Source organism: Sceloporus undulatus, chromosome 3 (assembly GCF_019175285.1).
Source record: "Sceloporus undulatus isolate JIND9_A2432 ecotype Alabama chromosome 3, SceUnd_v1.1, whole genome shotgun sequence".
NCBI lineage: Eukaryota > Metazoa > Chordata > Lepidosauria > Squamata > Phrynosomatidae > Sceloporus > Sceloporus undulatus.
This window is the reverse complement of record NC_056524.1, coordinates 101,182,759-101,202,270: the sequence shown is the minus strand read 5'-3', so window position 1 is coordinate 101,202,270 and position 19,512 is coordinate 101,182,759. Positions and strand designations below refer to the sequence as shown.

Here is a 19,512-nt window from a genome sequence, read left to right as displayed (position 1 = left end):
CTGTTGCTGTAAATATTAATTTGAATATGCTTAAGGTGGCATTGTAAGAATTCAGCAACTGTTTAGCACACCAGCGGTACAAATACAGTTCTAATTTCTTTCTTTCTTTGATATATACTTTGCTCTTCCTAATAATAATAATAATAATAATAATAATAATAATATTTATTTATATACCGCCCTATGGCAAACCAATCTTCCTCATAAGAGCCCAACCAGCTACTTGACTGAATTCTCATATTGCAGTCCCAACCATGTTATGATCAAAGATTGTACAAACCTTTGAAGACTGTCCCTCCAACACTTTGGGGCTGTACAAACAATCCCAAAGGGGCAGTCTTCAGCCGCCCCTTCTTCAGCCAGATTGGGCCCGCGGCAACTGCATGCCGCAGCCCTGATCTGGCCTTTCCAAGGCGCGAAATGGAGCAGCAAAAAGGAAAGGGTGCAATAGCCACAGTGCCACAACTATACGGCACTCCTTCGAAACGGCATCGTATGGATGCAGCGAGAGAGGAGTGCCGTGATGCCATGAGCCATGTGATGCGTCATGGCACCCTGGGGCAGAGCCAGGGAGTGCATCATGGAGACGCTACACCCCAACTTCACCCTCCAACCAGTTCAAAATGTCAGTCTGTACAGGGCCCAAGTTTCCATTTAGATATGGCAGTAAGTTAGATTTTCTAGCTCAGGCTCATCAGCTACCGCATACCCCATTCATCTCTGGGACAGACACAAGATCAATAGCTTTTACTAACTGAAATTCTTCATCCTGTTCAGACCCAAACCCTTTCCTGGTATTTGTTATTTGTAAACATGTAGAAAGATCCAGGGATGTACAGTCGAGTCCTGTTGAAAGAGAGGTCCACATAAGTGCTATAGTTGGCTCAAGCTAAAGAATTACATTGGGAACCCTGTCCTTATGGTGTAAAGGTCTTCAGCTGAATGTGGTTACTGCTCCTTTGCTGGTCTTCTGCACTGATACAGGGAAGATCAATAACAGAGTAGTTGAAGTTACAGTATGCATCTCTGGCCCTCTCGACGTGGGGTGAAGCAGGCAGGAAAGAGTGGCCTGAAGCTGCTGCTTCTGAAAGCAGGCTGAGACCCTGCTGACCGCACTGACCGCTCCCAAGGTGGCCCACATGCGAACAAGCCAAAATCCCATGGTGCAGCACCAAGCTGCACTTCTGGGTAATTTTTTAAAAAAATTATCTCCACCATCCATGTGCACCATTGCAGAAACACACCACCAGCGACTACCTGCTGCCTAGATGCCATCCCACAGGCTGGCTGCCCCCTTTGATCGTGCACAGTCCCACCTGCAACCCTCCACTGGGACAGGGCATTGGAACAGAACTGTGCCCAGTGAGACATTGGCAATGCATGATCATGCTCCCCTATATACCCACTTAGCCCCATCTTGGATTGTCTGGTTTGTGTATGTTGTACTTATACTTGGGGGTGTCACACTTTTACTTTTTTGCATTTCCACCCCAACCACTTGGATACAGCAACTCCTCCTTTTTAAATGCTCACCTGCACCAGTGCATTTATATCCAGCTTTAGGGTTATGGTTAGGATTGAGTGCTCCCTTGAGACTGGTGTTGTGTTGGGGCGTTTATATGCATGGTAGAAGGTGAGCACTTTTTAGACTAGAGTGGGTCATTTCTGCTTCTTTTTAGTCTGGCTTTTCCCCCTTTAGAGCGGCTGTGGTGCAGTTTCCGTCTGCTTCGGGCATGTGTCATCTAAACGTCATGCCCCCAAAGTGGCCTGAAACCACTTCTTTTGGCCCATCTGTTTGACTCCCACATTTACCAGGAAAAAAAAATCCTATCCTGCCTATATAGGATTTCTGACATGTTTTAGGAAGCTGGTTTATTTCATAAATCACAGTTAAATGCAGATTAAGGTGCAGATACAACCATAAACTGAAGTATCTGAAAAAGCATATAATTCCTTCCTGCTTTATATGCTGAAAGAGATGAAGAAAACACAAGACTAATGCTTGTCCACCTAATGCTAAATCAGTTTGCTGTTATGTCTGAACACATTATGAGTGTGACAACATCCTGATCCTGCCGACTAATCAGGAGTGTATTAAAAAAACAACAACTGAAAACTAAATTTTCTTAACAAGCAGGGCATGTCTTTGCAAATGGTTATAGTAACAAATTGCATAGAAAGCCTTCACTTATCTTCTGACATATCTCTTGCATGTTTCTTTGGTGACCTACTTCTGAATTCCAGTTTCCCTTTTTTCATAGCAAATCACTATTATCTACACAATCTATTGCCAAAAAAAGTAGAGCACTCCATAAATCAAAATGGCACAATGCACATCTGAAGGAGTCCTTTTTGTTGTTGCATACTTTACCAACTCTCATTAAAACTAGTAGGTTTCATTTGCTGGATCAGGGTTGGGAATCATGGCCTGTTACAGACTGCCAAAATAAAGCTGCTTCGGGTCTCTTTGGAGGTATGCTGTTTAAATGATGCATGCACCCTAAGAATCCGTGCTTAGGAATGGAGTGTGGCTTTGGCGCGACCTCCGGACTCTTAGGACCCATGCATCATTTAAATAGCATATCTTCAAAGAGACCCGAAGCAGCTTTATTTTGGCAGTCTGTAACAGGCCCATGTTGTCATTCAGATGTTGGACTATAATTTTAACCAATGGTGAGGAGTGCTGGAAGACAAAGTCCAATAACACTGGACAGCTGTACAATTCCTACCACCCCTGGTCTAAACTGTCAGGCTATTTTACTTTTTTAAAAAAAATCTAAAACAGAAAAGTAATCATTTTGTGGCACAAGTGGATTATAATCCACAAATGCTCATGATAAATCCTTTTAGTTTCAGTATACCACAAGACTGATGCCTCCCTCTCGGGGTTTATATAAAGAGATAAATAAACATGGCTATCTCTTTGAAAAAGTTTTATACAGTATAAGGAATATGATCGACTCACCACTAGATGTCACCAGCAAACAATTCTTATTCATAGTCATATCAATAACTTTTCTTTCTTTCTTTCCAGTTCTATCAAGTATTAATGGGGGTACTTAGGAGGGAAATTTACTACATGACTTAGTAATATATGAGCACTTGTACTCATGGATATGCATGTCATCCACCAGTGAAATTATTACTAAGGACAGCTATGCATAATGGGGCTTAGTTTTAGATACACTGAAACTTAGGGATGTGGAACATTGCACCCTTCAAAAACAGGTGGCCTACCACTCTTGTCAGCCCAAAGCAGCATAGTGAATGGTGAGGGGATGATGAGAGTTGCAGTCTAACAATGTAAGGCATTTATATCCCTGTGATAATATTTCCTGGGTTTTAGTCCTTAGCTGAACAGTACAGCAGATGCTCCCATGATTAGTCACTTCCCTGAAGCATCATCGTATGGTGGAGAAGGAGCAGTGTGCCAGAGAGAGCAGAAGTCATACCAAAGTTTGTGTGAGCAAGGTGAGTCAAGGGTCATATCCTTCAAGCTCTTCCCCCAGTTTCTAAAAATAAATAAATAAAATACACAACAGTGGAATTTATGAGAAAAATGTCAATCAATTATTTCTACTCATAATCCTGATATAAAACAGAGATGGGAAACATTCAGCTCTCAGGTTTTTGGAGACTCGGGCCCCGAACAGACAGGCCAAAATAAAGCTGCTTCGAGTCACTTTGGAGGTATGCTGTTTAAATGCTGCATGTGTCCTAAGAGGCCAGAAGCCACGCTCCAGTCCTAAGGAGTAAAGCACAGCTTTGCCACAGCTTCTGGCCTAAGATGCGTGTGTCATTTAAACAGCATACTGTACCTCCAAAGTGACCTGAAGCAGTTTTATTTTGGCCTGTCTGTTCAGGCCCTCCGCTCCTAGCATGGATCATCTTCACCATGGGCTACCCATCAAAATTGTGAGGGCTATATAATTTCCTCCAAATTCCATAGCACTGAGCCATAAAAGCATTGTCAAACTGCATTATTTCTGCAGTATGGATCAGACCTCAATGGGAGCTACTTCTCCGTCGACTATTTATTAGTTTGATACTGAGAGATATATTGTCATCATTAAAAACTATGTGAGTCTCTTCAGAAATCCAATGTCCCTTTCTTCAGACTTCCTTAGACCTCCACTTGCCCTTTAAACCAACTAAGCAACAACAATTTCCACGGTTACTAAGAAAATGCCACCAATTCTGCTTTGGTGGTTTTAACAAATGTTACATAAACCCAGCCCCACTATTTCAGGGTGAGCAGATGTCCTCCTTTTCCAGGACACATCCTCCATTTCAACCGCCTGCCCAGGTGTTTTTCCAAAACGTCATTTTGCGCAAGACTAAGAAGCATGGATGCAGATTTACAGAAGGGCTGTTAGTTCAAGGTGACAAGTCCTCCTTTTTGAGGACATGTCCTCCATGTGCCCAGGAGGAATGTCAAAACGTCTTCCATTTTCAACCTAAGCATGAATTCACATTTCTAGGAGTGTTTAACGTCAGGGTGACAATGTCCTCTTTTTTCAGGACGTGTCCTCCACTTCAGAGGGAGTTCCAAAACGTCCTCCATTTTCAGCCTAAGAAGCATGAATTCCTATTTCTAGGAGTGTTTTGCCTCAAGGTTACGATGTCCTCTCAATCCAGGACACGTCCTCCATTTCACAACTGCTGTTCAGGTGGAGTTTCAAAACGTCCTCCATTTTCAGCCAGAGTTTCACGTTCCTAGGAGCGTTTTAAACTCAGGCTGACAGTCCAGAGGAGGTCCTCTTTTCCCAGGACGCTGCCCTCCATGTCAACCTTCTGCCCAGTAGTAGTTCCAAAAAAAGGTCCTCCATTTTCAGCCTAAGTATGAAAGCATGGAGGACGTTTTTGGAACAACAACTGAACAGCAAGGTTGAAATGGAGGACGCGTCCTGGAAAAGGAGGACATGGTCACCCTGAGGTAAAGATAACCCTCAGGGGCCCAAGGAGTCTCTGAGGAGGAGTCTGCACTCGAACTCCCTGAGAGTTGCCTCAGCGCCAGCGCCGCCGCCATTTTAGGAGGAGGAGGCGGAGGAGGGGGAGGCCTTTCTTTCTCTGGGGCCAGGGCCGCACGTGAGGCGCTGTCGGCGGGGCTATCGGCGGGCATGTGAGCCGGGCTCACCAGGCCCAGAGCCCCGGGAGGCGGGCTGCTGTTGCTGCTGCTTCCCTTATCCAGGGAGGAGGAGGAGGAGGAGAAGGAGGCGTTATACAACCGAGCAGCGTTGCATAAGCATAAGCGCCCGGAATAGCTGCTTCTTGGAGGGAGGAGGAGGGAGCCATCCATCTCTCTCTGCCTCTCTCCCTCCAGCACCGCCCCGTTCTCCTCCCCTTGACCCCGGCCCCTTCCCCCTCCGCGGGGAGCCCAGACTCGCTTTCTCCCCAGCCATGTCGTCGTGGTCGCCAGGATCCGCCATGGAGCCATAGCAGAGGCACAGCCACTACTACTACCACACCCACTTCGCAAAATGGACACCGAGCAGCCGCCGCCGCCGCCATTGTCCCTCCCGCCGCCGCCTCCTCCGTCTCTGCCTTGCCCCGAGATGCTGCAAGTGGCGGAGGAGGCCTTCCGCGGAGGGCAGTTCTCCCTGGCGGCGGAGATCCTGGGCTCCCAGCTGGCCGAGCTGCCCCAGCCCGAGCGGGGCCTCTGCCTCCGGCAAGGGGAAGCCCTGGCCCGGGCCGGGCGCATGGCCGAGGCGCTGGAGGCTTACAGCTCGGCCGCCCGCCTGGCCAGGCTCCGTCCCGAGGAGCTGCGGGGGCTGGCGGAAGGCTTCGCCCTCAGCCTCCGGCACAAGGAGCTCAGGCTGCCTCCCTGGAAAGGGAATAACAATAACAACAGCAGCAGCAATGGCGGTTCTTCCTCCTCCTCCTCGTCGCCGCAGTCGGAGAAGGGGACAGACTCCACCAGGGACCCGCTCTGCTGCCGGCCCCCGGAGCCCCTCGGCTGCCCCCGCTGCCAGCGCCTCCTCTACGAGCCCGTGACCCTCCATTGCGGGCACACCCACTGCAAGCGCTGCTGCTCCGCCGGAGGAGGAGGAGGAGGCCATGGAGCTGGGAGCCGGGGCTGCTGCCTGGCCGCCTCCTCCTCCTCCTCCTCCTCCCCCGCCGGCCTCCGGGTCAACGTGGTCCTGGGCAGCCTCCTGGAGAAGTGGTTCCCCGGGGAGAGCAGGGCCCGGCGCCTGGCCCTGGAAGGGGAGGCCCTGCGGGAGAGGCAGGAGCTCCCCGCCGCCCTCGACAAGTACAACCAGGCCCTGGAGCTCGGTGAGTGGGCCCCAAGTTGTGGACTTCGTCTCCCAGAAGCCCCAGCCATGTTGGACAATAGCCCAGATTGCTTTGGGTTCAAAAACACGCTCCAGAAATAATCCACGTTGAGACCGCTTTAACTGCCCTGGCTCAGTTCTAGGGAATCCTGGGAACTGTAGTTTTGTGAGACAGCATGGTCAGCACCGCCATACAGGCCTCAGGCACTTTGGGTGCAGCAGCTACGCTGTAGAAACAAGACAGTACAGGATCCTGGGATGTGTAGTTCTGGGGAGGAGGGAGCTATTTCGACTTCTATGGGTGCCTCTGCCCTGTTGAACTAAGGTGGTTTGACACCTTGGGATTTGTAGTTGAGGAGGCCTCAGCACTCTTAAGGCTTAAGACCTTGTACAAACTGCAAATCCTAGGACTCCATAGGATGGAGCTAGAGCCCTTAGAGGGGTCTCAAACTGCATTGCTTCTACTGTGTAGATGCACCTATAGTACCTGTGATCCATCATGTGGGAAAACAAGTTGCCTTCGCCTGCCCCTTCCCTTCACCTTGGAGGAGCTGATGAATGATTTCTTGAGGGGCGGGGGGGGGGAGTGGGTGATGCCACCTGGGCAACAAGGGGCCCTGGCATTTCTGAATCTATTTCAGTGGGCAGTTTTGTGGCATTTAATAAACAATGGATGGAAGTTAGATTAAATCGTCGGCTGAGGCCAATGTAGCTTCACACCTTGGACCTGGGTGGGTGTGTGAATGGGGCACTGCGTGTTGTGGGTGTGGTGTTTGACAGTAGTAGCCCTTTGTTGCATGGAAAAAGAAGACGTTCTGCAAAAAGAAACTTTTGTTGGGGGGGGGAAGAAGGGGTGCAATCTGCCAGTGGCCCTTTCACACTACATCACTATAACACAATGATTTCACTTGAATTGTCTTGGTTGCATCCTGAGATTTGCAGTTTGAGGAGGCGCTAGAGATGCTCTCTGGCTGAGATTCCAAGATTGTTGTTGTTTTGTGCCCTCAAGTTGTTTCCCACCCGGTGGGTTTCATAGCTGAGCTGGGAATCAAATCCTGGCATCCAGAGTCGTAGTCAGACACTCAGACCACTATGCCACAGTTCAAAATGCTCCTCTTAAGAGCAACTTTAAGTATTCCATAGGATGGAGCCATAGCAGTTAAATAGAAATTTTAATGCTATAATTGTGTAGTGTGAAAGGACTCCAAGCCACAACTTTCTGCCGTGTCTGGTGGTATTATACTATGTGGTAGATATTAAAAAATGGAAATAAGAAGCAAAAATGTAATTTCTAGCTTCAGGGAATTTGACATTCTGTCATTTGAGCAAGTGGAAATCCTTTAAAGGATGAATGAATGCATAGCTGGTATGCAGTGTTGGTTCCAGTGAATACTGGAGATTTCCTTCCAGGGTTACTGTGTGCTATTGTTTGGGATGTATGACAGCCAGAAGATGACATAATGTCTCGGTCAGACTAATATGAGAGGTAGATTCCATTGTATTTAAAAATCCATGGCATAGATACCATTGTAATTGGAAAGGGACAGAATTTTTTGCAGGAATCTCCTCGGATATAAGATGCACACCTTGACAGACTGGGTTTGTCAGTGTGGAAAGGGATCTCGTAGCACCTTGGAGGCAAACACTGCTAAGACTGGGTTTATGTTAGCACTAGTCCTATATACTTGCAACTCTGGGATGCATAAGGCAAGCAGGCCTTGAAAGAACCAGATCAGAGACACATCTAGTGCTGGCTCTGCAAAGTTTTGTGGGACATAGCGAGTCCTCTGTAAATAAATAACAGGAAGAAATTGATCATTTTGATCCAGGAATTAGAAGAAACTTAGTGGCAAATAATACAAGAGGATGTTTGTTTATTATGTGTCAACATACACTGAACCATAATTTTAGTATAACCATGAAAATGCTTGATGACATCCTTTTGTTAGCCCCAAGCAGAGGAAAGCATTGAATCAGTGGATTTTAGCTAAGTGTTGATTCATTGGGTCTACTCTAGTTGGGACTAAATTGGATATAGGCCACTGAGAGTTATGTCTTAGAACATAGTGCTTTGTGAAATTCTAGGATTTGGAAAGTCAGATGGGAACACTTCTGTACTGGTACTTCCTGTTCACCCTTTTTCTGTGTCAGGGCTGAGGTTTTTCATATCTAGTCCCATGCCCCCCCCCCCATGCAAATTTGGCTGTCCCAGGAGCACACACCAGTTTTGGTCTCTTTAATTCTGGCCATAGCAGTTGCTGAAAATGAATAGGATTACATTTCATACATGGCAAAATCTCTAAAATATGGGCAGTGTGGACTAAAATCATTGCCAGTTGTCTTTTTCTAAACCTCAGAAACCTTACCAGATTGTCTCATCTTTACTTTAGGGACTTATGAACAATTCAACATAAAACTTGTACTGTACCAACAATTTCATGTGCAAAATGTGTTTGGTGCTCCACAGACTTAATTTGCACCTTGTTCAGCATATGGATAGATGCATTTATTTTAACAGTTTGTTCTGCCTCATCCTCAAATTTTCCATTTTTTTTAAACAAAGTGGTAACCGCATTAACAAGGACGGTACGATTTATCTTGCTGCCTGAGGCAGAAGGTCTGGCTTCAATCACTGTCCCTACCTCTTCAGTGCCTTGTTTTAAGCTGGTCTTGGAATTGCTGCATGTGGCTTGTCACATCCTCCAGTACACTCTGGAGAAGCAGAGGGGTCCTTCCACAGAGTGAGGTGTTAGGAACAGGGTGGGCTTGGATGAAGCCACACTCTGCCAAAGTGTAGAACAGGATCACCTCCGAGTGAGGCCTTTGGGTCTGATGGGCTTGTAGGAGAGCTGTGCTGGTCACTGTGTCCTATTGTGGAATTTGCGTGACAGCCTGGCTGAGGGATCTTTGAGTGAGCTGCTCCTTTTCTTCTCTGCTGTGTCATTTGGCACAGCAGATGAATACTTGGCAGGGTTCTCCAGTCCCTTCCCCCAGTTTTGCATTTCAAAGAGCCCCCTGAGTGAGAGAGTGGTCTCACTGATGGCAGCCACCAGACAGCATTGAGGAGGTGAGTGGGTGGCTCTGCTCATGGTGGGGCATCATTTGTCACCCAAGGTGAGGGATTCACCTTGCCTCATGGAAGGACCAGGCATGAATGTCCATGATATGATCTCTCATTGTTGCAACAAGCTATATGAAAGCTTGAAACATGTCTGTCTCCACCAGCACCAACTGTAAGATTCAAATGGTTATAAAAGATAGATTTCTAATAAGTATGATTCCTTTTAAACATAATATTTCAGCATTTATAATTCAGAAGAGGAGGCCACATTTCCAGAAAACTATCAAATAGCTGCATTTGGACTGTCAGAACAGAAATTCCACTGATGTGGCTGGTACATTTATTTTGAATAGGCACTAGGGAGTACAGAGCAGTCTGAAATGCCATGCTTCTGGACTTGGGTGTGTGCCTACTTTAAACTGTAACAGGTCAGACTGCCCTTTTGAAATGGCAGTAGGGAAGAACTCTTTGGTTCTCTTGTGTTAGGCTGTGCCAAAGTTCCTGGAACCAGGCGTTTCCTGACTGTCTTAATAAACTAGGAGGGGTTATTATAGAAGAAGAGCCCTCCCCCCCATCATTATACAATTGCTCAGCTATAAAGAAGTAATGGTTCCAAGAAGAGAGAATTGGTAATGTTGCATTAGTCTGCACACTGCTACTTTCTCCTAGTGCCAAGTTGTTTTATTGTGTGCAACATGTACAATTTCTTTGGAACACTTGATACTCATAGAAAACACATGGGCTAATGTTCAGAAATGCTATGCTAACTACATCATGACTTGTCAAAATGACTTAAAGTCATTTTGCTAATTCCCCATCTGTCCCATCCCTCCCCTCGCCCCCAGAAGATGAGATTTTATTTTTTAAGTCTAGCAAGGCAAATGGATGGAACTGATGTTCCTAATAATTTCTTTTTTGACATCACCAGCATTACTATGGTATAGTTACTTTTGCTAGTGGTTGCTTCTGACTTGTCAGTTGTGTTAACTAGATGTGAGGTGTGTGGTTTTTTTGGTGCATAACTATAGGGATTTAACTTGGGAAAGTACTTGGTTAAAATCAAATACAACAGCAAATCAGTTGTATGTAAAATCACTGGATGCTTATTTCCAAAGGATTCCTCTTGGTCAAAATTCCCTTTAATTTGGTCTCTTTTTAGCAAGCAGTTCTTGAATTCACCTTGAACAAGAGAATCATTAGCCCAGGTTAGAATGACTGTGAAAACACAGACCCTTGCCCCTCAGTGTTCTCTGTGAATGGTGGGAATGATCTTAAATATTAGCAGTTCTAATACAGTACTAACTTGTAAAATGGATTTATAATGCTGGTTTGGCAAAGCACTGATAAATTCCTGGGGTTAGTCAGCTAGCATACTATATTTGTATTGTTGACAACCACTGAAAACCTTTTTTTTAGCTGGAGCTATAAAATTACATTGGTTGCTCTGTTCTAGCGGTTCATCCTGTGGTCTGAGGCTGTGCTGGAAGCGTATGAAGAAACGGTGGGTTCTGAGAAAGTTTTCTGAATACGTAGAGAATGAAGGGAGAAAAAGTTGCCAGGAGTCAGGCTTGAAAATGAACCTAAATACAGGCTTTATGATTCCTCTCTTCCAATCACTCTGGTTCATTCTTAAAGATGATGAAACATACAGTGACCTTTGGTATCTGCTGGGGTTTAGTTCCAGGACCCCCTGTGAATATCAAAATCCGTTGGCACATGTCCCATTAAATACAACAGCATAGTAAAATGGTGTTTCTTATATAAAATGGAAAAATCAAGCTTTGCTTTTTATGGTGTGTGTGGTTTTTTTTCCAAGCTGTGGATGGTTGAATCCATGGATAAAGAATCCATAGATATGGTGGGCTGGCTATATTTAGAAAATCAGTCTTTTCACATGTAACACCAGACTTAGTGTTATTGGAGACTCTATGCATTCTGTCAATTATAGGGGCAGCTGATTCACACTTTATCTTTCTTTCTGGTACCTGGAGAGAGCTCTGAGGCCTGATTGCTCATGGGTCTTGGCAGCTCATGGACATAGATAGCATTTACTTTAAGCACCACAGCTTTCCTTTTTCCTTACTCAAGAATGAGTAAGGAGAAGTGGAGGAAATGTGGGCTTGGATGCTATGTTCTGCCTTTGGTTCTGCTCTGGGTCCTGGGCTGGGAGTGAGAGTCTAAATTGTCCTTCATGCTTAGTTTTGAATAAGGAAAAATAACAGATGTGGCTGCCAGCTAATATTAAAAGTAAAGTGGAATTGGTTCTAAATCCTAGCCTTAGTACATGACTTGATATAAGCCACAAAGCTGATGTTGCAAGTGTGGCTGCTTATGAGATCGATGAACTGACTTTCCTCAATAGCAAGACTTGCAAATGTGTTTAGTCGACTGCTAGTGGCAGATAACTCGTCTGCTTCTTGGCAAACTAGCTACACTAAATATGTGGAAAAGATAGAGAGTCAAACAGAGGAATCATGGTAATTTTAATTGGATGACTAACATGTCTTATCTATTTTCAGTTTTTTTGAATGCCTTTTTGAAAAGATCTTTTATAATTACACTGCTGGCTGCATTAAGCACCATTGTTAATGGCAAGGTGTGATTGAAATGTGACAAACAAATACAAGAAATAAATAAATAGGCCCAAAGCACAGAAAAAGTTCTTTCTTTGGACTACAACTCCAGAATGCTCGAATCAGTATCGCCACACTGGCAGGCTGGGTAGGGTTTCTATGGTTTGTGATCCAAAACAGTAACTTTCCTAAGCTCTAATTCTGATCACTAGTAATAGGAAAAGATGGCATAGCTGGTATTATTTTAACCACTGTGTGAAGCATTGAAGCTCATGTGACAGCAGCACCATAAAAACATATGTCAGTTACACAAGGTGAATGACCACTGGAAATTGTACAGTATTACATAACATTTATTTAAACATGACATTAGAGCCAACTTCTGTACTAAGGTAGGTGACATGTGGAAAAACAGACACAGATACACACGCACTAGCTATTCCACATGTTTACCTGGATCATAGCTGAGCTTGTACTTTTAAAAGAGGGAGGCAGGAGTCTGGTAAATTGAATAAAATGGAAAACAAGGCCTGGTTTAATCTCACTGCATCAAGTTATCATCAGTGAAAATGCTTTACTGCCTTGCAGTTTATGACTCATCCTGCAGCATTTCTAGAAAAGCCTTTTCCGGTCTATGACGAAAAGGGCCTTATGTAAAAAATGTTGGTGTTCTATCCTTTAGATAATACCCAGTCACATAAGCCCATTAGAAATGTTACAGTGTTCAACTTCCGTGTGGCAAAGCATCTGTTGTGGTTTCACCACTAAAATAGCTTGATGTGGCTTAATTCAAAGCTGCCAACCTTTATTGGTTTATGGGCATACGTTTGCAATAAAGAATAAGCAACAGCTAGATCAGCTAGCAGCAGTCATGGCTTTTTTCTTTCTCTTTGGAGAAAAACACATTTTCTATGAGTGAATGTTTGTGCAGAATAGGGGTTCACACACATTGTATAGTTGTAAATGCCAATTTCTTACCAAATAGAGGGTCAGCCTAACAGTACAATTAATCACAACTCCCTGACATGTGTGTCTTTATAATGTCAGTGTGATCCCCCTCCTTACTTTACATCTTTTAGGTGTCCACTAAATATACAGTAGGGATACATTTATAAATGTTATATAGCACCCAACAAAGTGTTCAAAATAAAATGGAAATGCATGTTCAGAAGTCGTATTTTCTTAATCCTGCTTTCCTGCAAGATCAAAATATAGGAAATACTTCATTTCTAGCATATTTTGGGATTCACTGAAGCTGTAGATCAGGTATGGCACTTGCTGATAAGTGTTATATGTGATGAATAAATGAGCATTTTGTGTGCAGTTGCCAGATCTTCATTTTGATGCTTTAGAAGATTTTCTAAAATGGTTTGGTGCCATAGTTTAATACAATGCCATGATTTAGTTTAACAGTATTTTACAAATGGATGTGTCTAAAACGTTCAGCAAGCCTTGCTGACATTTTGTGTTTTCTGCATTGTCTCTCACAATTATACTGTATTGAAATTAACTGGGAAGATTGGAGTGAATACAAGGAAATATTTACCGAGTGGAAGTTCACAATTCTCTATATGAAGTACCTTGGTAAGCTGTTGTTTGCATTGTTTTAGTAAGTAATGAGCCAAAAATTGCTGCATCCTTGCTGCCTCCCTGAGTTTCTGATCAAGTATAAAAGTTTAAGTGGGAATTTGCTGAAAACTTGTCTGGATGGGTTTACTAACTGGTTGTAATGCACACCACATGGACAATGAATGTCTACTGTAAAGAAACAAGAGACTTTTGATGGGGGAAAATGTTAAATGAAACTGGGGATAAGGGAAGTCTAAGAAGGCAGAACATGATACAGTGGTGGTATTCCTAGGGTTCTGTGCTTGAAGGACAGAAAGAGAAATCGGAGAGAAAGCCGTTCATTTTGTTGCAGCTTTGGCAGTGTTACAGTTCTGTTATGTAGTGATTTTTTTTAGCCACTAGCATTACATTTGTTCCTCTTTAGAACACAGAAGTGAGGAGATCAGTCTCAGAAATAAAATAGATGAATAAGAAGTAAAGGGAAGGGCAGACTTAATGAAGCATTAGCAAAGGAAAGGTAGAGGAGCAGAGAGCATGGTTGGTTCTGATTCCAAGCAGACTATATGGAAGCACTGGGGTTTTTGGCACTGGACAGAGGTTGGAGAAAGAGAGGAACTTGGTTTGATACACCCAAACAAGTGAGTCTTGTTATTGAATGACTGGAGATAGCCAGGTGAGAAGTAAATGTGGAGTTTGATTGATACATGGAATAACTGAAGATGGTAAAAGGTAAAGGTAGTCCTTTTTCATGAATGTCTAGTCATAAACAACTGTAGGAGGTGGTACTCATCTCTGTTACTACGCTGAAGAGCCAGCTTTGTCTGAGGACTGCTCTAGTGGTCGTCTGGCCAGCATGACTGCACCGAATGCTGTTACCTTCCCACTGAGAAGTGGTACCTATCTATCTACTTGAATTTGCATGCTTTTGAACTACTAGGTTGGCAGAAGCTGGGACTAGTGACAGAAGCTCACCCCATCATGCAGCACTCAGGCCTCAAACTGCTGACCTAACAATCTTACAATTGCCAGAGTCAGCATCTTAACCACTAAGCCACCGCATCCCCCAGCGAAGATGGTAAAGGTATCCAGAAAACACTGGAAATCTCAGATCAGTGGTTATCATTCCACTAATGGAATTCACATAACTTTGGAATTTTCACTGATTTCCTTCTTTTCTCCCTATTTACCTACAACATGCTTAGAAGGATCAGAGGACCATCTAGAGAAGATTTGGAGATGGATGGAGAAGAGAGAATTGCCATGAATTATACCCACACACAAAAGTGACTAGCATTTATGGAAGCTATCTGCCACTAGAATATGAGCATCTTCCACTTACGAACAACTTATGCATAGCCTACAATTTTGGAAGTGATATTAGGTATGATGGCAAAATGGTGCAAAGACCAGAGAGAGCAGGCAAGGGTGTGAATTTATTTTAGAGAATAGTGAAGTTTTCAACAATCAGTTGCATATGAGTTAGCAAGGTCTGAAGGAGCGATTAATTTGAATTACGAACTGGGAGAGCAGTCCTCTGATTATTCATATGTAATTTGATAAAACTGCTGTTGTACAGTGATTCTACTGCAGCTTTCCCAAACAAATTTCCGTTAAATACTCTACAGATAATTATAAATATTATGGGGCAGTAAGCAAGAGAGAACAGGGTTTAGGTTTTTTTTAAAGGGAAGACAGTGGTGAGAGGTGCTTGATTTTGAAGCTACGTTTAAAAATCTGTGTTGAACCAAGAGAAAATTTGTGTAGTGGGGGGCGGGGAGAAACAAAGGATTCCAATACACAGAGGCTTCTCTGGCTTTTGTGTGTATATGTATGTGCACATGCAGAGCACACTACAAAGGGAAGAACAGATAGAGTTTTCAGAGGGATGGATTTGCAATAAGAGAGTGCCAGTTGCAGTGGGATACGTGTAACTATTACCACTGGCATGATTCACAGAAGTTGCTTGAATGGATAAAGGTACCAGGATTGCCTTATAATACTGGAAAAATGGCTGACTATTTTAAAAAAGATTCCCCCCCCCACCTACCTAAATTGCTATAAATAGGCCCCCTGCTAGCTATTGAATTCCTAGATGGCATTGTGTATTTTGGACCTTCATTGTGTTTCCCAGCAGGCACTCTTGTTGCTGGTACAGCAAATAACTATCTTCTCTCAGATCTTTTTTTTAAATCTTCACCCGGTTTACTTTAAGTGCCAGGGTATCAAAATGGGTCAGTCCATGCCAATCTAAATTAATTGTGCCATTCAACTGCTCTAAAATAAACTGGAATAAAGGCATCTTTATAGCAGTTCAGAATGAACACTTCTCTTCCTCCCATCCTGTGTATTTTTGGGAAAGAGTGTGGGTGGATTATGCTTTACTTGGAGTGCTGTTACCTAAGAATAATCATGTGGATATCTAAAAATAAGTTATGGGCAGGTGTTTCATTTTTGTTCTTAAATCAGGTTTGCCTTCTTTAATGCAGAAGTGAGAGCCATGTGGCTCACAGGCCGCATGCATGCCTCCCTTGTTGAAGGTCCTTTCCTCTTTTGGATCCTTCCCTGCTGGGATTGGGAAGATGACACCAAAAAAAGAGTACCGTACTTGCAACTCTTGGAGGTAGTTCTCCTCTAAAGCAAGGTGCAGGGGCTTGCTTTAGTGTGGTGGGGACATTTGTAGTGATTTTTTTAACAGGAAGTAAATTTGTTATGTCTGTACAGGTTGAGTCTCTAATATGCAAAATACTCCAAAAATGAAAACTTTTTTTCATTGGTAGCTCAGATAGCGATAATGAGTATACGAAGTAAATTAATTCTATATATTAATAGTAAGGAAGTTTCACTTGTTAGTGAACATTCTTATATCAGATTATCTTTTCTTGGTGAAACTGTGGCTTTTGGTTTGACAGTGCATCTTGAGTTGTGCAATTCTGTCAGCATTGCATTGTGCCTGGTGTCCAAGTATAAATCAATAGCTGTTATACTTTTTTCTTCTCCCCCATTTCCCCTCAAAATGGTTCTTTTCAGTATCTTTTACTATATTTGCTGCCTTCTACATAAGGCTTCTAAATCTGGGAATACCCCAGTCTGCATGCATTTACCTAGGAGTACATACCACTGAATTCAATAGGGCTCAGTTCCGACTAGGGATGCTTAGGATTTCTCTCAGATAGGCTTTCAATTTAGCTGGCTTCTGATCCTTTCAATTCTTCTTAGCTCTCTCTCAGTGACTTAGTCACCTCTTTTAAACACACCCACTGCTGTTTTGCACTAAGCTGCTGGCTTCTTCTATACCACGTGCAGTTGAATGAATTCTTTATTGCAGCTATTTGCTAAGTAATACAAAAACAGGCTCCGTGTCAGGCCATTCAGAAGAGAACGTTTCAATCCAGTTAGTAATTACTTTTTGAAAGAGACTTATTGTTCAATACTTAATAGATCGGGCATGTCTCTGAAATATATGTTTGTCCATTGCTGTTGCCCATTGCAAGTATGGCAGAGCTTACCAATACCTCTGCTTGTCATGTATGAAGATAAATTTAAACAGAGATCTTTTGGGGGCATTGTTAGGTTTTATGCCATTATGACTTTTTTATTTTAGTGATGTATTAATCACTTTGAGTATTAGAGTAAAAAGTAAGATACTTATGTTTTAAATAAGTGGCTTGTTGCTTTCAATCTATTAAAGTATCACATTTAATAATTTATTGTATATCCAGATTTCTTTTTAAAAATTAAGCTACTACTGGATATTCTGACTGTACTTTTTACAAATGAGAGAATTCTTTGGATTCTTTTCCTTAAACCAAATGTTAATGGGCAGAGTTTAGACAATAACCTGTTCTGTAGACACAATTTTATATCTTTATTTGCTGATGGGAGAACTGATAATTCATTGTTCCGCTGCTCCTGTTGCTGTTGGGGAAAGTTCTTTGCTTTGGTCCACAAAGGAAGATTCCTTAAGCCAGGGGTAGGCAATCTTTTTGAGCCGGGTGCCGGGTTGCTGTCCCTCAGACAACTGGGGGGCCGAAGCCAAAAAATAAATAATTAAATAATTTAATTTTTTTTAAATATATAAATAAACCGGGACAAATGTAGGACAAAATTTTCTAATGGAGGACTTTTAAAAATAATAATGGAGGACATGTGAAAAAATTTGCTGATTTTTAAAAAAATGTTAATATAAATGCATGTTTCTGAGGCTTCTATAGACAATTGCCCCCAAAGGCCCTGGCGGCAATCAGCGGCAGGACTGGGCTGGGGCCGGTCCCAAGGCCTCGCCGGGCCGCATCCGGCCCGTGGGCCGTAGGTTGCCTACCCCTGCCTTAAGCCATCAATGAGAATCTTATAACAAAGTGCTAATTTTCAAAATTGATTGACTCATGTTTCACCTTTGCATTTTAAACAATGTGGATTTATCGTAGGTTCCATACAAAGCACTTTGGAAGATCTCTTAAGTAAATTTAGATAAAACAGCCTTAATATAATACTCAATGAAGGTATTCTCTCCACCCCTTTCCCTACATGCAGGTAGAAGATCTGAGCTCAGTGGTGGAGCACACGGTTTAGCCAAAGATTATAGGTTCAAATCCTAACAACAGTTCCTTTGGTTAACAAGGAAATGTTATGTTTAGCTATTGGGTCTGAGAGGGTATGTACTACAGCATAGATTAACGACAATTCGAATAAAAAATAAATTCGATACCCTTTTAACTGCCATGGTTCCATCTTATAGAATCCTAGGATTGCTTTTGAAATATTGTAGTGAACACTGCAAATTCACTACTTGCTGCTTCAGGTAGGGTTTATCTCCTGCTTCACATTCATCGAGAAAGAAAAACAGGAAGTTGGGGGTACAGCTGTTGCCATCGCCTCTGCCTCTCACTCATGTGAGTGGTTTGGACTGGTTCATGTTATAGCAGAAAAAAACATTTTTTTCCCTCTTGCCTGGAGTAAATAGTTTGACTCACAGTATTTTTAACTGGGTATCCCACTTTCTTTCTAGTGTGTTCATTTCCCCCCCACAAAAAAACAAACTGTTTCATCTGTATTTAGTTAAAATATAACCTGGAAGCTAAATGTCTTTTTTATCATTCTGTCTGCTTGCCTTGAGAAATTCTATGTGAACAGTGCAAATGCACAATGACAAGATGGACCACATGCCTTTTGGACTATGGACTGTGACATTCCTTGGCCAAGGATGTTTGTGTTATCCTAACCTAAGTCTTAGTTCAGGTTTTCAGAAGTTGTTATCCTTAGTTGAAATCTTTTTAGCTCATAGGAATAATCCACTTTGAAGACATCTAAATGCTTTGGTACTAGGTGGGTTTAGATACTCAAGGGTATTAATTTTGTATATACCAGGGTTTTTTTCATCCTGCATAACACTCCTCCCACCTAGGATCAGAAGTTGGTAAACTAATTGCAGTAAATTTTGGCAGCTAGAGCTTTAAACCTATTGTTGGTACAATTACATGTGACCCGTACCAACAATATGTTTGGTTATTTGAAATGGCACAGTGCAGATCTTAGAGAGGAAGTGATCATCCCACTCCTTTTTCAAAAGCATCACATTGCCATCTCTGAAATCAGCTGTTCTGCTGAATACACGTGCACCGAAGAACATCATGCAGTGGGCGTTATGGTTACCTAGAGACTGTCAGTAGCTCTCATCTTTATGCAGCTGGGTAATTTTTGTTTTGCTGGTACATATGTATACCCATAAAGACGTGTTCATTCCCTTCTTAACCTGGCTGTTTTGTTGCTGCGGCTGCTAGACGCATCCTGGAAATGCCCACGTCCAGAGATGTGGAGTACATTTGTCAAAATTGAATTTTTTCTAATGCTACATTCTTCTGTTGAAAACTTTCCACACCATGCATATACAGTATATCTATGTGTACCCATAGCTGTCTGGACTGTTGTACTGAAACAAAATGGTCAGCTAGTTGTACTGAATCAGATTTTTCTGAACTTGAAGTGGAGCTGATAGGTAGTGCAGAGACTGAGTGAGTGAAACGAAAGATATTACAGCTAT

General features: G+C 43.0%; 1 protein-coding gene across 1 annotated transcript in view; it reads left to right on the top strand.

Annotated features, from left to right (window-relative positions):
* The first annotated feature begins 5,164 nt into the window (after positions 1-5,164).
* LONRF2 (LON peptidase N-terminal domain and ring finger 2) overlaps positions 5,165-19,512 on the top strand; it is a 38,386-nt gene continuing 24,038 nt past the window's right edge. The window contains exon 1 of the mRNA XM_042458729.1: positions 5,165-6,273. Coding sequence (XP_042314663.1) covers positions 5,481-6,273 — 793 coding nt within the window. The 5' untranslated portion in view covers positions 5,165-5,480. The remainder of the gene's footprint in view (positions 6,274-19,512) is intronic.